Raw genomic sequence first — 20,242 nt, 5'->3', positions numbered from 1 at the left:
CATAGCTATTCAGTTGTGTTTCAAAAGTTCACTAATGACAAGATTTTACTTTGTCCCTGATTCAAAATCATTGGTGTCGATTGGAATAATGTCATTGTCTTCGATGGATGCCTGGAGCAGGCCTTACATGCGGATAAAATGTCAACAATGGCAAGATTATATGACGTGTATTCTTTTGTTTGTTTTGAGAACAGATCGTCCTGGTCTTGTAAATGTAGAATACATTGAAAAGATGCAGGAGGGCATTGTGCATGTACTAAAACTTCACTTGCAAAACAACCATCCTGATGACATCTTCCTCTTCCCAAAACTCCTCCAGAAAATGGCTGACCTCCGACAGCTTGTCACAGAGCATGCTCAGCTTGTTCAGATAATCAAAAAGACTGAATCTGATGCACTCTTGCATCCTTTATTACAAGAAATCTACAGCGATATGTATTAAGGGTTTTTTGTATTTTTTTCCACGGTATTTAAAACCAAGAGCAATATTAATAATAGATGGGAGAAAAATTACATTGTACAGTTATCTGCTGTGCTGAATTCCAGAACATGAAAAATCTAAATTGTAGATAACTGGAATGTCACACTTCTTTTGTCGTGGGTTCTTTAAGTACTTTATAGAAATTACGTAGTGCTCATGAATTTGCTCATAAGCAGCTTTGGTTAGTTTGAAATTTGAGGGTTAGCGAGAATGTGTATGTACTGAACAAGTAGATGGTTTTTAACAAATCTGAATCTGTTAACTAACAAATAGACCTTGATTGATCAAAATTATATTCTGCATTGGGCTAGTCATTAAGCATTAATTTACCAGATAGGGCAAAATTTGTTCAGTATATGTGCACTATCGTCTATAGATTATGTACTCTTGGTTTAAATACTTTCCTGTTCATTATTGAGAACCAACTAGCACTTTCAAATTTTTTCTCAAACAATAGTCAGGCTAGATGTATCAAGTGGCTGGGTATAACTATACATGCACAGGTATATTTATTTGAAAGATATTTACTTTGTTGCTGTCTGAATTATGAGAGGAATGGTACTACTTAAGTAACTTTAGGATTAGCCTTTTAAAAAGAGTCTTTAAAAAGAAATTAAAGGATTATCATAGTGTAACTCACATAATCAGTTCCCTGCCACTGCGGGAGCCTTGGGCACTGGTGCACCTTGGTCCCTTCTATTCTCTGCCTATGGCACGTAATAGTCTAGTCTCCCACGGGAGGTAATACCCGATGATCAAAATTAGACCAACCAAAGTATCAGTGTGTGGATCCTGGGTCGTGCTGGTGTTCTCTGATATACAGGAGGTCAGACTAGTTGATCTAGTGGTCCTTTCTGGCTTTAAACTGTAAGACTATAAAATACGTCAAAGATATCTTAGCAAGATGCTTGTTAGTGAATTGTACTTTATAATGGGGGAATGCTTTTTCAAAAGTGTTCTAATGAAACTAGGCGAAAGTCCCTTTTGGGTGGAGATGTAATATATTGTGTGCATCTTGGAGAAGTCTTAATTGCTGAAGATGAAATTTTTACTTTAAATGCCATTTTGAATTAGCAGGACTTGAAGAGTCACTCAGAAGTCTGATTCTTGCCCCAAGGAAGCTGAATTCCAGATCTTCAGAATACAATAGCTTCAGGTGGTGGTCTACTTTGAAAAATGTTTGTATAAACATGGCCCCTTTATTCTTAACAGATCTGCACCCAATATGTATTCAAAGTCATACATATTTACTGTTCTGATAAAAATATTAATTTACATTCTCTGCCAATCCAGCTGAGTGAAATGCCTTCTGTTCCTCCTTATACATTGTCAACAGAACTATTAACTAAATTCCAAACACACTATATTCTGCCCTCCTTTTACTCTACCACACTGGAGACAACATGTACAGAAAGCAGAATTTGTAGATGCTGATTGCACAGTTGTAAAGGAGGAGGGCACAGCTTGGAGAAAATCGTTTCATGTAATTGAGGGCAGAATCTGAGCCACAGTGTAGTTCTTACTGGTGATATAAGCCAGAATAACACAGCTTGAGTTTGTCCATGTTGTCTGCAGGACTGGCAGTTAGAACAATCATGTTACAGTAAACTGAGCACATTTAATCTGAAAATCATTGAAACATAGACATGGAACTCCATCATGCCACTTTTCAGAGACTACTGTATAAAGAATGAAAACTGCTAGCCATGAGTTTCTTTTGGGAGTAACATTTAATAATTAAAGACAGTCTCCTTCTGCTGTCTTATCTTTCTTTTCCTTTTTACCCTGAGAGTTTCTCTATTGATCTTTTTTTATGGGGTGTTAAAACAATGATCTTGACAGCCAATTTTGACAATATTTTCATAGTAATACTTTCTGTGGCTGAAAAAGGGTCAGTTTTCATGCCTGCTTTATTGTAGCCTGGTTTCAAGGCCTCAGAATCATAAACCTTCACTAACAGAATCAACTTGGGAGTAAGGCTTGATAAATCACAGAACAGCGATCTCTGTTTTCATCGTAGAACTTGTTTCTGCTAGAGACTTGTTGGTACAGCTAGGCTTTTGGTCATTTGAGCCTTACATATTGAGTGAGATTAGAGTGATTTTTTTTTTCAGCTTACACATTGCAAGTGTTAAAAACAAAGTATCTGTACTTCCATCAGTGTGCTTAGAATCTATTCCAGTTTCTGTACTTATGTAACTTCTTAGGCACACACAGTTCAAACTGGTGCCTGGGTCTGGGGAAGGGGAAAAATAAAGAATGCATATACACAAAATGATGGCATACAGCTACCTTTCCCATCCACCATTTTTTCTTTTTTCACAACCAGCAGCAGTGAAAAATATGGATATAGGACCCCTACCTTATCTATTCAATTTGATAATGGATTTTCAAGTTTTATCAGAAAATAGTGGATTGAGAAATGATCTGCTTTTATGTATTATTGCAGTACACTGTGACGCTTGAGAAAAATGAGAGGATTTCAGCAATGGTACTTTCTGCTATTAAAAATGTTTCCCATTGCCAACTGCAAAGTTCAAAAATCATGAATCAGATGCTAAAAAATTATGAGGTTGGCTTAAAAACTATAAGATATATCACTGATGTCTTGGATTTTGGAGCGAGAGGTGTTTTAGGGGCTTCTAGGTCACATTTTCAAACTTTACTCCCAAGAATGAGGGATAGAAACTTAAATGAAGGCTGAGATTCTCACATAATCATTTCTTTCCGGAAGATGGGGCTTTAAATAAAATATCAAATATTGCGAGACTCATAATGAAACCATAAGAGTTGCCAGTATTTGACTTCTCAAGTTAAGTATGGACCTAAATACTCTGGATCTTTTAAAATATTTCAACTTCCTATTATTATCTGTCCTTCTGGAAATGTAATTCAGACTTGTTCTGGGTTTATTACATTTCCAGTACACTGTCCCTGTTTGTTTCCAACTTTCATATAGGTTCAAATTCTGGACCTTTGCACAGGCCTTAAATAAACAAACCTTGCTCAGGTAAATGTCCATGGGAGTCAGGGAGAGCAGCATTCTTATCCTATTGAGCAGCACCCATTATACCCACTTTTTTCCATGCAGGTGATTAGACTGGTGGAGCCACATAATTGTTGTAACACTGGCTATACCCTTGCCCATCCCCCACCATTCCTACCACCAGCCACTAGTCTGCGCTGCTTTGGAGGAATCCAATGTGGAGTGAAGTTTCAGTGCTGTCCAGAATGTGTGCAGTACAGAAGAATCGCAGTGATTCCACTGACTTTAAGTTGCTGTGCTTCCATTGAAAGGGAGGTAGGGTTTGGCCCAGAATGAAAAACTATTACAGTGAATGATGAATTTTTGGTTTTGCCATTTGGGATAAAATGTGATGTTTTATTGCCAGGATGGTTGAGCAAGGACAGCACTTTCTAGAGAGAGAGACTTCAATGCAATGCTAGAATTGACTCAGCAGGTAGATGATATGCATATGGAGTTACAACTGTTTATAAAGCTTAGATTAAAGTATTTGTTCCTCAGAACTCAAACCTTCAGAATGCTTATTCTGTATGGGGATGTGATGCAACTGACTCACTTTCAGCTGCATGCCTTGTGTTTGACTAATAATAGTCCCCATAATTAAGTCTTTGACCATCAGCCATTATGAATACCTGCTCTGTTTGGAGCCCTAACCATTACTTCCTTGCTGCCTGGTAGTTAAGGAGACTTTTTTGTTTTGTCCACTCTCACCTTATCTGCTGAATGAAACCATCTCATTTTCCTTCAGTCTTTCATAAACCTTGGTCTTCCTGGTGCCTCTTTGTCTGATACTAAATAAAAAGGTGAAGCAGAACCTATTAAACTCCCTAGTGCTCTTGTTTAGTTAAATAGCAGCTGTACACACCACATCTCCCCAGATGAGGCAGTACGCTGTCCCACCTCCACTTGTATATGCTATGACTACAAGTCATGCTATGAGTACGTCAGCACCCATGTCTATGTACTTTCACACTTAACACCAATAGTGCTACCCCTACTGATGGTCTCTACAGCTGTCGGCATCGCTTTCAGCATTCTTGATGTATGCAGCACCCACATGTGTGTAACAGTGAACAGCACACTTGGTGTGAACCTGATGACAATGGTAGCAATGGCACACATCCAGAGCCTCTTTGCATTTCAGCTAGGATCTTTGTTTGTCAGCAAAGTTCCTGATCTAGAAATTCATTCATCAAACATCTAAAAGTTTTTTAAATAGGAAAAGACAGCAGTCGCATTTCAAGACTGGCTAATGTTTTGGGTAGTTTCCATAACCATTTGAATTTTGATGAGTGTTTTAAAGAGCTACAATTAAAATTAACCTTTAAAATGTATGTACAAGAAGTATTTGTCTAGAGGTCACAGAAACTTGAACAAGATGTTAACAGATCCTAAAATTCTGGGAGATTCCACTGAGTGCACTACAGAAATAACTATACTGCCTTCAAAGAATACAAGGCACAGAACAATAATCTCAACTGTAAATTTAGCATTGGTATACAGAATTTATTTTAGCATTAAATTTTTCACAGGTTTAGCTCAGCTACCTCAACAGATTATCACAATAGACACTAACAAATTAGATTTTCAAGATGGCTGCTTTTGTGAAAGTTTACAGTTTGGACTAAGTGCTAACAGATTCCTGAGTAATTTTCCTCATGCACAAAGGAGTCAAATCATCCAGGCTTCAGGGTTTTTTTTAAAAAAAAAATCAATTCTATACAAGAAAGAGTGGTCTTATTTCAAAGAGAACACTATTACACACTTGCTGGCCTGTTTGGTACATCATTACTCTGACTAGCAGCAGGTTCTAGGGGAAATTTGTATAACCTTAATTTTAATTCATTTGATTATTCTATTCAAAGCTTTATTCAAATTTCAAAGTGTGTGCATGCAACCCTCATTAATACAAATGAAGTTACTTGTGGATACCAACATATCTCTTAATTTCAGGAGCCCAAATCTATTTTAAATGCGCTAAAATTAAAATGACAACCAATCAGAATGTTTTCCATTTACTCAAACTGAACTTTTTTGGCATTTAAAAATGCCTTAATTTTCATTTTCCTGTGCCTTTGGGTTTCTGGTTTCAACCAGCTGCTAAAATGTTGAAATGCTGCCAAAGAGCTTATGTTTGCACTATTTCTGGCCCAAACAGATTTAGGAAATACCTGCAATTGTACCAGAGATTTCTAACACAAGTTTGTAAACTTAGGGGCTTAAGATAAGCTTCTAAACATGTGTTTATCTTAAATACTAAATCTGTGAAGATTTACTCATTGCTGGAATTAGGTCCCACACTGAACTAGCATTTCTGAGTGGTCTTTCATTTCTAATGGACAGCTTTACGGTAATAAGTCGTTGGCCTGGTCTACACTACGTGTTTAAACCGATTTTAGCAGCGTTACACCGATTTAACGCTGCACTCGTCCACACAATGAGGCCCTTTATATCGATATAAAGGGCTCTTTAAACCGGTTTCTGTACTCCTCCCCAACGAGAGGAAATCGGTATTATCATATCGGATTAGGGTTAGTGTGGCCGCAAATCGACAGTATTCGCCTCTGGGCGGTATCCCACAGTGCACCATTGTGACTGCTCTGGACAGCAATCCGAACTCGGATGCACTGGCCAGGTAAACAGGAAAAGCCCCGCGAACTTTTGAATTTCATTTCCTGTTTGCCCAGCATGGAGCTCTGATCAGCACGTGTGGCGATGCAGTCCCAAATCCAAAAAGAGCTCCAGCATGGACCGTACGGGAGATACTGGATCTGATCGCTATATGGGGAGACAAATCTGTTCTATCACAGCTCCGTTACAGAAGACGAAATGAGAGAGCATTTGAAAAAATCTCCAGGCTATGATACGGAGGCCACAGCACAGTGCTGTGTGACAAGCATAACGGAAAGCCAAAGAATCAAATGGATGCTCAGGGAGGGAGGGAGGAGGGACTGAGGACTCCAGCTATCCCACAGTCCCCGCAGTCTCCGAAAAGTATTTGCATTCTTGGCTGAGCTCCCAATGCCTGTAGGGTCAAACACCTTGTCCGGGGTGTTTCAGGGTATATGTCATCAATTTACCCCCCTTCCCACCCCATGAAAGAAAAGGGGAAAAAATCATTTCTTGACTTTTTTATATGTCACCCTATATTTACTGCATGCTGCTGGTAGACACGGTGCTGCGGCAGTGAATAGCAGCATCCTCTCCCCTCCCTGGTGGCAGACGGTACAATATGACTGCTATCCATCATCGTCATCAGCCCGTGAGTGCTCCTGGCTGGCCTCAGGTGAGGTCGGCCGGGGCACCTGGGTGAAAATAGGAATGACTCCCGGTCATTCCCGGTAGATGGTACAGAACGGCTGGTAACCATCCTCATCATAGCAAACTGGGAGATGAGTTCCATCAGCCCCCACCCCCTTCATGTCTAAAGAAAAGATTCTGTACTGTCTGGACTATCATAGCAGCGGGATGCTGGGCTCTTCTCCCCCCTACCGTTTAATATCCTGCCCAGACTATCATAGCAGCTGGAGGCTGCCTCCCCCTCATTTTATCTCTCTAAAAAGTCAGTGTTTCTTATTCTTGAATTCTTTATTACTTCATCACACAAATGGGGGACACTGCCATGGTAGCCCAGAAAGGTTGGGGGAGAAGGGAATCAATGGGTGGGGTTGTTGCAGGGGCACCCCCAGTGAATGGCATGCAGCTCCTCATTTCTGCGGGATCTGACACGGAGCGGCTTTGCTCTCTGGTTTTCTGATACATTGGTTCTCTAGTACACTTACCCCATATTCTAGGCAGGACTGACTCTATTTTTAGATAAACCATAAAGGAGGGATTGACTCGGGGAGTCATTCCCATTTTTGTCTTTGCACCCCCAGCCGACCTCAGCTAAGGCCAGCCAGGAGCACCCATGACAGCAGAAGACGGTATAGAACTACTGATAACCATCATCTCATCGCCAATGTACAATGGTACAGCAGACGGTACAGAATGACTGGTAACCATCTCTGCTACCTTGCAATGGCAAATGAATGCTGCTGTGTAGCACTGCAGTACCGCCTCTGTCAGCGGCATTCAGTACACATACGGTGACAGTGACAAAAGGCAAAATGGGCTCCATGGTTGCCATGCTATGGCATCTGCCAGGGCAATCCAGGGAAAAAGGGTTCGAAATGATTGTCTGCTTTGGTTTTCACGGAGGAAGGAATGAGTGACGACGTTTACCCAGAATCACCCATGACACTGTTTTTGCACCATCATGCATAACCCAGAATTCCGCGGGGGAGACTGCGGGAACTCTGGGATAGCTACGGGATAGCTACCCACAGTGCAATGCTCCGGAAATTGACGCTAGCCTCAGTACATAGACGCACACCACTGAATTAATGTGCTTAGTGGGGCCGCGTGCACTCGACTTTATACAATCTGTTTTACAAAACTGGTTTATGTAAAATCGGAATAATCCCGTAGTATAGACATACCCTTAGAAAAAGCAGCTGGAGAAGATTGCATTGTAGCTACCTAAATTAATTTCTGATCCTCTTCCATTTCAGCTCAGTTTGTCCCTTAATTTTCAGTCCCAAAGCTTCTATCTCAAAGTTTTTAAAGAAGCAAAACATCAGCAGTTATTTAAATGCGCTTATATCCATTGTACTATTTTATAATAAAATTCATGAATTGTTGAGTATGTTATAAAACTGGTACTTCATTGAAAGCCATATTCCTTTATTAAGGCTTGTTGAATTGAAAGGCACAATATAAGGCTTGCCTGTACCTCAGTGCTATTTTAATAACCACATTCAAATTTGAATATCTGTATTTAATCAAGTTTGTTAACCCTCAGGTACTGAGTGGTTAAATTTACAGTATGGAGGTCTGAACTAAGATTACTGGTATTGTTCAGTTTTATCTTTTGTTTTTAAACTGAATGTGATAGTGTTTCTTTAAACTTCCATATGTAAAATATACAAATATAATTGCAAGCCAAACTTTTAGTAAATTAGACTACAAAAACTTTAAAGAAAATATGTAAATTATTTAAGTGAAACACTATGGACCTGATTTGCAAACCCTTAGTCACAAAGTGAATACTTGTATGAGTAAAGGCCACAAGGTCTCAAGTTAAAGATGCTATTAATCTGTTTGTGGACTTAATTGCCACAAACTATATAAAGGACTGTGTCATGCTCTCTTGCCCTAGCCTTTGCCTCAGTTTCCACTCCATCTGTATAAATCAGTCCTGAGCCAGACTTCTACCATTTTTAGAACTCTCATCCAGAGGGTTCCTATAATAAAACAGAAACTAACGCAGTCTCAGCCAATAGTTTATCTCTCTGGACTCTTATTCTTCTCTCACCGAGAAACAGTTATGAGCCACCCTGCCACCTCGGCATTGGCTGCGGTTCCCCATCCACACTGGGGTTATCAGTCTCTTGTTCCAAATTGCCTGCATCAGCTATTCCCTCCCCACAAACTTACTCCTTTTCAAAGGACTTTCCACCTTCCTACTCACTCCCCACATGCTGCAGGTCCATCCTATCCAGAGGCACCCACCAGTGCTCTTTGCAGAGCTAATAGGATTTCTCCTACTGTCCCTCTTCCCTGATAGTTTCCCTCAGGCTTCTCCCTACTACTTCCAAGCCCCAGCTCAGTGTTTCCCCCCTGCTCTTCCTCATGTAGGATCCTTTCTAATCTGTGGAGATCTCAAGTCTTCCCCAAAGAGAGAACACTCGTGGGTAGTTTCCTTATACTACTCAGTCTCCTTGTAGAGTTCAGCTGCTCCATTACTAATTTGGCTGATGAGGTATCACTTGGAGCACCTCATTGCTCTAAAGTGTAGTTCACAGGGCGGTGGAGGGCAAGTGTTGTGCAAAACTTTGAGACATATCCGTGTGTGAGCATTTGCAGTTGTAAACAAGGTTTGAAAATATTTGTATGTAAATGTAGACTTTCTTTCATTTCTCTTTTGATACAAGTAAGTCTGGCACAGTATAAACTGTAGCTGTAAAATATTTAGTTAACATAATTAAGGGTTGGGGCTCAAACTGTCCAGGGTGTAGGGTAGACTTCAGAACCACTTTCATCTTTCCATGCACTGCAGTACTTTAGTTATCCTACGAGGTTTATAATTAACCAGAGAGCTCGTTTCTATGTAATTCCTGTAGACCTATGTTTCTCTCATAATTTATACTTAAATTTTGTGAGAAGTTGATTTTTGGCTTTACAGGAATAAAGCTGTCCTATTGTTTGTTTATATAAAAAATAATTTTGGTGCCACACACACTGCAGTTGAACTATGATTTCTTAGACATTTCAAAATATGTAACTGTTTGACTATACAGTGAAAACTAAGTAATAATTAAAATATGCAATAATTTGGAAGTTGTTTAATTTTTCTATAGGAACATTCCTTTTTTCCTATGATTTTAGATCAGTGGTTTTCAACCTCTTTTTAATTTGCGGACCCCTAAACATTTTTAAATGGAGGTATGGACCTCTTTGGAAATCCTAGTCTTAGTCTGCGGACCTCCAGTGGTCCACTGGCCACAAGTTGAAAACCATGTTCTATGATAAAGACAACCTTTCGCAGATCCCTTAGACATAGTCTGCAGACCCCAGGGAGGTTGAAAACCACTGCTTTTGATATAGACTAAGACAATCTGTATATAGGCCCTGATTCTGCATCCTGTGACTAAGATAGAATTCCATGTTTGCATGGATCTCTTCTAGCAAATCCTGATGCAGGATCAGGCCATAGACACTAAGTTAATTATTTGTAATGGTTAAATTTTATTCTGAAGAATTAAAAAATGACATCCAGGACAAGCACGGTATGTTCTAATTGTTCTAGCCATGATTTAATTTGTTGCTGTTTTGTTTGCAGTACGTAATATCACATCTTATAATGTTGGTGCAACTTTAAAATTGTAGATGATATATTATCATCCAAGTTCTCTGTGTTCGTCGATGTGTCAAACTTCTATTAAGAACTTATTTGTAAAAGATGTACTATGTTTCCTTTGGTAATCTATTTTTTCTGCACTGGATTAACGGTCTGGGGCAGCAGTAAAGTAAAACCTGCGAAGAGCCACATCAGCTATGTCATGTTATACTGCAACTGTATAATACATGTGTTTCCTGTTAACGAAAATCATCGCGGGGCAAGGTGCTTTTCTAAGCAATATCCATGTGTTTAATAGTTTTATTAAGGCTTCTTTCAGTTTCTTAATCTATTTCAATCCTGGCCTCTTTTACCTTTCTTAAATTTGTCTGCCTGTGAGATCACAATTGCAGGGAGAGATATAATGCTGAAGACACAGGGCCAAATCCTTCAGTCTTGCTGATTTGCCAAGGTAAACACCAAGGTCCCAATCCTCAACAATGTGAGAGGCCTGTACCGATTGGGACTACTTGCCTAAGTAATGACTACTCACAGGAATATTAGTTGCAGGACTGGCCCTGAGTAAGGACTGCAAGATTTGGCCCAATTTATTTAATGTAATTTAAGCATTTTGGAGTATATGCTCCTCTTGATATGCATGTTGGCTCGCATTGTTACACACATTTGAAAAATCCTGATTCATGATTGCTGTAAAAGGTTATGTGGTGACTTGGAATGTTATCGTTTACCTCCTAAAGGCTGCAGTACTTGGGTTTGGAGCAAGGTTAACCAGCTGAAACACTGACAGTAAGCAAATGGGGCATCCTAATTGACTGCATATGAGTTCAGGACTGCCCAGAGGATGGGGCAAGGCAATTTCGGGGGCCCCTTCTATAAAAAAAAATTGCAATACTATAGAATACTATATTCTTGTGGGGGTCCCTGCAGGGCCTGGGGCAAACTGCCCCACTTGCCCCCCCCACCCCCTCCAGGGCAGCCCTATATGAGTTAATAAAAATATGCATTGTTTATTTTTTCCCCCTAACTTGGCTTTGTAAGAAGATTTTTGTAACAAAATTGCTGGATTTGTATACAAGTCAACTTCAAATACATCATAGCTGTACTTTAATATCGCTGACATATTTACATAGCATAGGTATATTTTTCCACATGGAAGCCAGGACTGCCTTCATGGAGGCCCCATCTCTTCATACTGCCTCCTGCTTTCCACAGTAAAGCAGAATGGTTATTAACTAGTCTTGATGCCATGTTCCCTCCCTCTCCTCTCCTCTCCTCTCCTCTCCTTCCTCCGCCCCCCCCCCGCCAACATTCCCCAGCATTTCTACTCCGGAAGCTTTTACTAATCAGGGTGGCTAATGCTCAACCAGCCAGCATTAACTGAATGGGTTAAGGGGAGAATGATGCCATGGAAAGAGGCTTTCATACATTCCCACTCCTGGAGTTGGTTCTCACAGGGTGCGTGTGTGAGGGGAGCATGCTGATGAGCCAGGATTCCATCTCTATGTCCTTGATCCACAGACAGCTACTAAGTATTTGCCTTAGCTTGCAGAAAAGTGGAAGAGAGCATTTAAGCCTTGATTTATTTCCTTGGTAATTACAGAGAAATAGTCAAAGTTGTAATATTACTGATTTCACAAAAGAAACATCGTCAAACAGTAAAGATCAGTTTTATTGACTTCTCAAAGGATCTACATTGAAGATTAAAAGTAGTGAAATGGGAGTAGAAACAGCTGTTGAATTAGTTTTTTTTATTAAAGTAACACACCAAGGTACTTGCATAGTGGTGTTCATTTTAATTTTTTTAGAATGACCCATAGTATCCAACGTGGCACAAAAAAATTATCACTTTTGTCAATGCTGCCATTAATTAAAATCCTAACCTGTGGGGGGTCATAAGTGGTTAACTCAGCACAAATATAGATATAAAAAACATTTTATGTCAGGGTTTCCAGTTGTCTGTCAGACTTTTCTTGGGTGCCTTTTACTTGTATTAAATGTACAAAATTGTAGTGAAAAATGTATCAAACTTGTCAGTAGCAGATATTGCTAAGTGGAGAGGAGTCAAAAATAGTTCTCATGGAGCGATTGTCTTCCTGTAAAGTATCAGTAACTCAGGTTAAATCCCGTATTACTTTTTAGTTGGTGCAGGTGATGTTTTAAGAGGGAATGGAAAGCCCTGGTAACACAGGGACTTGTAGAAAAGACAAAGTTATGAGGTCTTTTGCACTTCTACAAGCAATGACAAAGTTTTTTTTAATTACTAAATATAATGGATTCTGAATATTTGTTCTAAAATCAACAGACTGGAAACAGGCCTGTAAATTGAGTTATTTTTTTCTAATTTTTATTTTACATTCTGATTTTTCTCTCCTTAAGAATAAGGGATTGGGCTGATTAGTGAGTGTGTCATGATTTGTTAAGAACCATATGCGCTTAAAGTCATACTGTAAGACTGATGAATGTAAAGATGGTTAATTTAAAGCTATGGTTTTGCCTTAATGGTTTAAAAATAAAATTTTTAAAAATTGTATCCAGTTTTAATGAGTGGTGCATCATGAATGGTGTTTGATTTTCTTGGTGATAAAAGACACATTCACAGTGATCACAAATGTGTCCTGTATTTTTAAAGCAAACAGCTTTGCCACCCTCTGCTGACTGCATCCAGCACTTAATCAGAAAGAGCTGAAAGTCCAAATTGGGTCCCTCATTCTGTAAACACATTTTTATATACACTTGAATAACTTTTACACACGTGACTAGTTCTGTTTTAAACTCAGTGGGACTACTCACTTAGTTGTTCACGTGCGTCAGTGTTTGCAGGGGTCAGGGCTTAGGTTAGTATCTCACGAAGCTTTGCCAGATAAAGATTGATAGGTATCACTGGAAAAAAAACGTGTTCCTTTGCAACATCCTGTACCACTACAATAGAACTGGTTTAATTTGTAATAGAGCTTTATCTTAGTGGTTTTTCCTTCTCCTAGCTTTTGAGATGCAAGCCCCAATGAAGAAATCACTTAAATGCTTAGTGAGTAATCCCACTGATTTTAGTGATGCCACTCGTGGAGCTGAGCATATAAGCAAGTGTTTGGAGGATTGGGGCCCAAATCTTTCATGGTAACATGATGTACTAGTAAAGAATACAAACTGAGAATGCTTATTACAGAACACAACTTATGCACTGTGAGAGCAGTTTTTAAAAGAACAATATCGAGAGTATTTAGAAAAATGCATCCTATCTAAAAACTTGGAACTTGTGTGATAGGCAGCTTCTGAAATTAATGAGACTACTTATGTTAGTAAGCAGTACGGCCCCAATTCAGCAAAGCATTTAATTACTCACTAGTCATCCCTGTTCAGCTAAACCCTTAAGCACATCCTTAAAGTGAAGTATTTTCTTAAATCCTTTGTTGAATAGGGATGACTGTTTGTTTGGTCTTAGGTCTTAAGCGGGGTAGTAAATGTTGGTAGGGTCAGGCCCCTATTTTGGAATAACAGTGAAGAGAGTCCCTGAAATATCCCAGAGGGTGATTACTAATAACCAGAACAGTTGCTTGAATTCATTTGCATTTTGTAACTAGAAAAAACTTTAATCAAGTCATTACTCTCCCAGATCTAGTTTATATCATCACAAGTTACTGTATTATCGCATGTGCCTGGACCTTTGCTCTAGCTCACTTGTTCAGTGCTAAATATCCTGGTACATCATCAGCACAGAGCCTAGACATCAGTTTGCCCTGAAAAAATGTGGCATTTAACATTAAATTTAACATTAACTAAATTTTACTGAAAGGGCTGGTCTACACTAGGGGAAGGGATCGATCTAAGATACTTCGACTTCAGCTATGTTATTCACATAGCTGAAGTTGTGTATCTTAGATCGAGTTACCTACCATCCTCATGGCGCGAGATCAACGTCCGCAGCTCCCCGTCGACTCCGCTACCGCCGTTCGCGTTGGTGGAGTTCCGGAGTCGAAAGGAGCGCGTTCGGGGATTGATACATCGCGTCTAGATGAGACGCAATATATCGATTCCTGAGAAATCGATTGCTACCCACCAATACGGTGGGTAGTGAAGATGTAGCCAAAGTACCAGTGTCACAGCTTATTCAATGTGTGCAACCTCCCCCTCTTGTGGTTGATTGTTGAATGTGCTTTAAATTTACATAGCTAAACATATTCCAAGAAACTGCTTCCAGCATGCAGAGCTTACTCAGTGGTGTATAGGAGTTCACATTTTAATGTATCTCAAATTTCACTTTAGCCTCCAGATATGACTGACTAAAGTTATGAGAAGATGCCGAAAACTTTAAAAATCACCCCTAAAGACTGTCACTGAGCTCGCAAAGGACAAATTTCACATTGCTGGTAATGTGCTGTTCTGTACGGTATGCAACAAAGCTGTAGATTACGTTCGAAGGCAGACAATTATTGAACACATGGAAAGCACTAAACATAAAAAGAAACAAACGAGGCTGAAACAGGACCATCGACAACAGTAAAGAAACAGTGTGATGCGATCATGCCAGTGTTTTACAACAGTAAATATATCAATAAAACATTGTGTTCAACTGATACCACTATATATAGTGGCTAGAGAAACTAAAGTTTGGTGTTACATTTTAATTGTGGAAAAACATGGATTTTTATGGGGGGGGGGGGGTTATTTAAGAATTTTTGGTTTTTATCACTGAAAACTAGGATTCCTGATCATCAGGTCACCCCTGGCAGAGCTGGAGCATTTATTAGCTAGGAAAGAAGACTGTTGAAGAGAAATCACCGCAGAGGCTGGAGAAGCATGCTGGTGCTCCAACCATGTAGTGAAGAGTGGTGGTTGATGGCCTGACTTTCAGCAGTGCTGAGCATACAGTGACCTCACTGAAACCAGAGTGCTGTAGTTGCACAGCAGCTTACGAAAATCTGATCATGTGGCTGAGAAATCACAGACTTGATGTTCGTGATTTTATGAAACCATATGCAAAATGACACAGAGACCTTAAAACTAATTCAGTAGGGAGAACAAGACTGTGCCACTATTAGAGCCTGTATATGGCAGTAAGGATGGGTACACTCCAGGTGTAATGGGCCATAATTCTGGCTTAGAAATTTTTAGTAAATTTCACAGCAAAGAAATAGGGGGAAAGCAAGTCACAAAAAGTGCAGGGTGGGGGAGTGTTTGGAGAGCGAGTCCACTTCACAGTCACCCTGTAGTGGTGGCCTCTGTCCTGCAGGACTGGGCCCAGCTCCAACTATTGCAACCTGTAGCACAGGGTCACAGCATCACTTAAGTTGTTTTAGCCACCCCACCACCTGAGGCGAAGCAGATGGGTCAAACTTGAGTGTCTCTACAATCCCATGCACCAGGTTGCAACATCACTTGGTTGGGGGAGGGGAGCTAATCACGTGTAGTTTTTTACAGCTATTTCCAAGATGTCACAGACTTTATTCAAATTCATAATTTCTGAGACTAAATCATAGCCCTAGGAGTTATCTTCCACCCTTACAGGGAGTAAAATGCAAGGCCTATATGTGCTAGTAAACTTTTCCTCAAGTGTGGTATAAAGAAAGGGTGGGATATGGGTGAAAAACATGTCTGATGAGAGATGGGCTGAAGTCAGATCTTCATGCTAATGAAGCACTTAATGATGCTCTCCAGTTTAGGCCTCATCCCAGCACTAACCTGGCAGGTGTATAATAGCATTCTTGTTAATGCAGCATTGGGCCTTCCTTGTTTAGCTCATCCCTTTTTACTGTGCTCTCTGTGCAAACACTGCACCTGTGTGTGCAGGGCCAATGATGAAATTTACTTGTTGGTGATGTAGTACCAGAAGATGAACAAGTTTCTTTAAAAACTTTAGGCTTTTCATATTACTTTTATCCCCGATAGTACTGACGATTGCTTAAAAAAAAGGTTAGGTTGGGTTGATTGCAAGCATGATGGTTTAAAACTGTTCTTTCAACATAAACGGTGTGTGCTTTTGAAACCTACATTCAAGACAGCAGCCTTTCTTTTCCCCCATCCATCCCTTCTGTTTTAAATGCTGTTCAATTTGTGTTCAAATCTCTTTGGTTCAGGGTCTTTTAGAAGGTACAAAATTACCATCCATGTTCACATAAGCTGACAGAAACCAGTACATAATTACTATATTTTTTTTAAAACAAGAAAAGTACATTACTACCTTCCCATCATGTATCTCTCTCTGCTTTTTGCAACCTTAGTTTTAGTGTTAGGTGATACCTAGTTACCTAGCTACAATTTTCAAAGCTCTTTTTTCTGGCTGTAGCCATTTAACTTAAATTTGAAATTTAAAGTGGTCCGTTTTACATTGTGGTAAATTTAACATCCCAGATCTATTTTTTCTGGATGGAAACACCTTCTGTTAATGCAATTTTTCCCATGAAAATTTTACTAAGAAGGAAATCCAAAAGTTTAAGTTCTGGCCTATACACAAGTGTAGATAATGCAAAAGCATGTACATTCCTTGATCTTGTTTGGGTGATGCTGTAGAAGTGTGGAGTGCTATTAATCTATGCAAAAGCAATTTTTTCCCATAAAAAGCAGATAGCTTGCAAACTTTTGAGCTAAATTGTAAATAAAGGTCCTGCTCCTGCTACAATTAATCAGCAAACATTTTTGTCTAACTGGAGCCCTGCTGCATTCCATGGAACTCCATATGGCTCCAAAGGTGTCCACACAGAACCAGTTCCTGGACTATGGGACTAAGAGTCCAATCCTATAAGCCATATTCTTGTGAGTGAGTAGCTCTGGGACTCTGTGTTGGTTTGTTATAACCCCCTGACTTCAGTCTTGCAATTTATTCACCAGTGATATTGTTATCACAGCAGAAGCCACCCTCATATCCTTATAATAAACAGGTACTGTAGTGATCAAAAAGGCTCTGCTGTTTAAACTACATTTCTTTAGGATGACTAGACACTACTGTTCCCACAAGCAATGTGGAATTGACTAGAATGCTTTTAGTTAAGATATAGAAGCTCTGTTTTCTGTGGGACTAGATGACTCAGAGGAAAAGTAATGAGATCTGGAGTTTGACCTCTAGGCCAGTGGTTCTCAACCAGGAGTCTGGGGCCCTCTGGGGGGCTGCAAGTTTCAGGGGGCTGCCAAAATAAACCCAAGAGCAGGGCTGGCATTGGACTCACTGGGGCCCATGGCAGAAAGCCAAAGCCTGAGGCCCACCACCCAGGGCTGAATATGAAACCTGAGCAACTTAGCTTTGCGGGGCCCCCTGTGCCATGCAATTACCCTGCTTGCTACCCCTTAATACCAGCCCTGGCTTTTAATCTACTGGATATGCAGAAAAACTGTTGTGGCACAGGTGGTCCATGGAATTTTTATAGCATTTGGGGCTGGAGGAGGGGAAAAGTCTCTGCAAGAAAAAGATTGAGAACCCCTGATCGAGGCCACTAGCTCAAATCTGGCCTAGGTCAGCCCTGAATGAAAGTTATCATCTGATTGTTTAATTTATACTGTGTGAATGAGTGGATAGTCCAGCACTCAGACTGCTGTCAACATTATACTAGTTTCTGACCATGTTAGTCAATGTAGTATTAACCTGCAGCCCTAGTAGATTAAAATATTGCACCCAGTGTCCATCTCTCTAAATATTCATTCAAACACTGATCTCAAACAAATCACTTGGTACAGCCATCTCCAATAAGTAATGGATTATTTTGGCAAATTAACCATTTACTTGTTATAAAAAAAACCTTAAATCAGGTTGAAGTTCACATTGACTTTAATTTTTCTATAAAATATCCCATGCAAGTAAAGCAAAACCAATAAAGGCCATCATTTCTATAATAATTGTTTAAACCCACACAGCCTAATTTAAATCTCTCTTGAATGTCTCTTTAATTGCCCAAGACAGGCAAGGGTTAATTGGACAGAGTATACCAGCTGAACTTTATTATTTCCAAGTAAATCATATTGGCCAGTCAAAATCAAAAAATGATCCAGAAAGCATTATCTTTTCCTAATTTGTAAAGGAAACGCTGCACCTAGGAAGGAAGCCTTTCCCATTTGCCCTCCAAAGGCTGTTTCCACCTCATTGGAAGTTGGAGTGAAAAGTGGCTGCAGTCTTGTAAGTATCAGCAGATATGTTCCATTGCAAGTTTATCTGCTTGCAGAAGTCATCATGTGCAGGGCCAGTGCAAGGAAGTTTCACGCCCTAGGTGAAACTTCCAGCTAACCCCGCCCCCCGCCCCCAGCAGCTAACTCAGCCCCCCGCCCAGGGAGGCCCCCCCCTGCAGCAGCTGCCCCCCCGACCATGACAGCTAACCCTTCTCCCCCCCGTCCCTGCCAGTCAGCTAACCCTGCCTGGGGAGACTTCCCCCCTCCCCCCCACCCCAGCAGCTAACCCTGTCTGGGGAGACCTCCTGCGGAAACTAAGCCTGCCTGAGTAGCCTGCCCCAGCTCACCTTGGCTCCGCCTCCTTCACTGAGCACATCAGTGCTGCTCTAATTCTCCTCCTCGCCCAGGCTTGCGGCGCTGATTGGAGGAGACTTAGAGCTGGGCTGTGTGCTCAGCAGAGGAGGCAGAGCAGAGGTGAGCTGGGGCAGGGAGTGGTTCCCCTGTGCCCCCCACCCTCGTTATTGCGGGCAGCCCTCCCCGCGTCCCCCCCACCCAGCTCACCTCCACCTCCTCGCCTGAGGGGGCTTTTAGGCGCCCCCAACCACTAGGCGCTCTAGGCAGCCGCCTACTTTGCCTAAATGGTTGCACGAGCCCTGATCATGTGGCATTAGTCTTGACACAATGGCCTCCAGACCACATGCTTTTCTATGAATATCCATTCTGATATGCTCTGTGATTGCGTGCTGCAGAACAGAAACTTGGGGGGGGGGGGAGAAAGGGGAGAGAGTCAGGAGGCATTAGGTCTTTGTCTACTATAACCTTAGTAAAGTGATAGTCAAGTTAACTATGGGCCAGATTCTCAGCTGGTGTAAATGGTCTTCAGTCGCACTATACTGACAATCCACTGAGAGTGTTGCCTGTATTTTTAATAACACTTGCATGTAAATGTCTAAGATGCTAGCTCATGAAAACTTAAAAATGAACATTCTGACTTATTTTCCATCCTTTATGCTGTTTAATAATTTGCACTACATGTAACCTGGTCAGTGACCACATGCTTGGCAGCTTCCCTTTCTGGTTCTCCTGCAGTAGCCCAGTGCTGCAGTGGCTGCACTGCAAACACTGCATGGGAATACCTAAATCCAAACTAACTTAAAGAACTGTCGTGAAAATACTTGTAGTAATAGTAAATTGCCTAAACATCATCTTTACCAAAAAAATCTATATTTTAGGGCAAACAAAAAAACCCACCTCTGAGCAGTGTCTCTTCCAGTTGCTTTTAATTTAACTTCTTGCATCTGCTTTTTTGGAGGGGTGGGATTTTGAATGAGACTTCCTTTTATCCAAGTCTTGTCGTATTTCCAAAGGAAACCCCTGTAGGTTTTCATTAACGCAGGGGAGGCAGAACCTTTTTGTGTAGAATAGACTACATTCCTGTAGAAAAAATATATATAATTAGCAGTATAGAAAAATGGAATTGGTTACATTACAGCTTTTCTAAACAGTGTTTTTCAACCTTTTTGATCCCAGGGACCGGCTTGCTGCCTTCCTAAGCTGTGTCAGGAAGATCTCAGGGACCGGCGTTGGTCCATGGTCTGTTCATTAAGAAACATTGCTATAAACCATACTTTGTATTCAGTGTTCCCCCTCCTCCATTCAGCTCATGTAGCTTCCTCACTAATGGGGAGATCACTCCTGGTTCATTCAGCGGGGTAGGAAGCTTTCTCCCTTCAACTCCAATTAAGGG

General features: G+C 40.6%; 2 protein-coding genes across 6 annotated transcripts in view; one reads left to right on the top strand and one right to left on the bottom strand.

The window, feature by feature from the left end:
• The window catches only part of PPARA (peroxisome proliferator activated receptor alpha), a 42,913-nt gene extending 37,710 nt beyond the window's left edge, over positions 1-5,203 (top strand). The window contains 1 exon segment of the mRNA XM_030539475.1: positions 195-5,203. Within this exon segment, the coding sequence (XP_030395335.1) occupies positions 195-442 (248 nt within the window). The 3' untranslated portion in view covers positions 443-5,203.
• The window catches only part of CDPF1 (cysteine rich DPF motif domain containing 1), a 76,010-nt gene that overhangs the window by 39,560 nt on the left and 16,208 nt on the right, over positions 1-20,242 (bottom strand). For 2 of the 5 annotated variants that reach the window (XM_030539491.1, XM_030539496.1), the window contains exons 4-5: positions 19,747-19,929; positions 19,069-19,252 (exon numbers count right to left, since the gene is read on the bottom strand). In XM_030539491.1, the coding sequence (XP_030395351.1) occupies positions 19,780-19,929 (150 nt within the window). In that variant the 3' untranslated portion in view covers positions 19,069-19,252; positions 19,747-19,779. Of the gene's footprint in view, positions 1-466; positions 4,298-19,068; positions 19,253-19,746; positions 19,930-20,242 lie in introns of those variants that run through there. The other 3 variants (XM_030539509.1, XM_030539501.1, XM_030539511.1) reach the window with 2 other exon arrangements.

Source organism: Gopherus evgoodei, chromosome 1 (genome assembly GCF_007399415.2).
Source record: "Gopherus evgoodei ecotype Sinaloan lineage chromosome 1, rGopEvg1_v1.p, whole genome shotgun sequence".
In the NCBI taxonomy this organism is placed as follows: Eukaryota; Metazoa; Chordata; order Testudines; family Testudinidae; genus Gopherus; species Gopherus evgoodei.
Note: the sequence above shows the minus strand (reverse complement) of the source record. Positions and strands in the feature narration are given on the sequence as shown.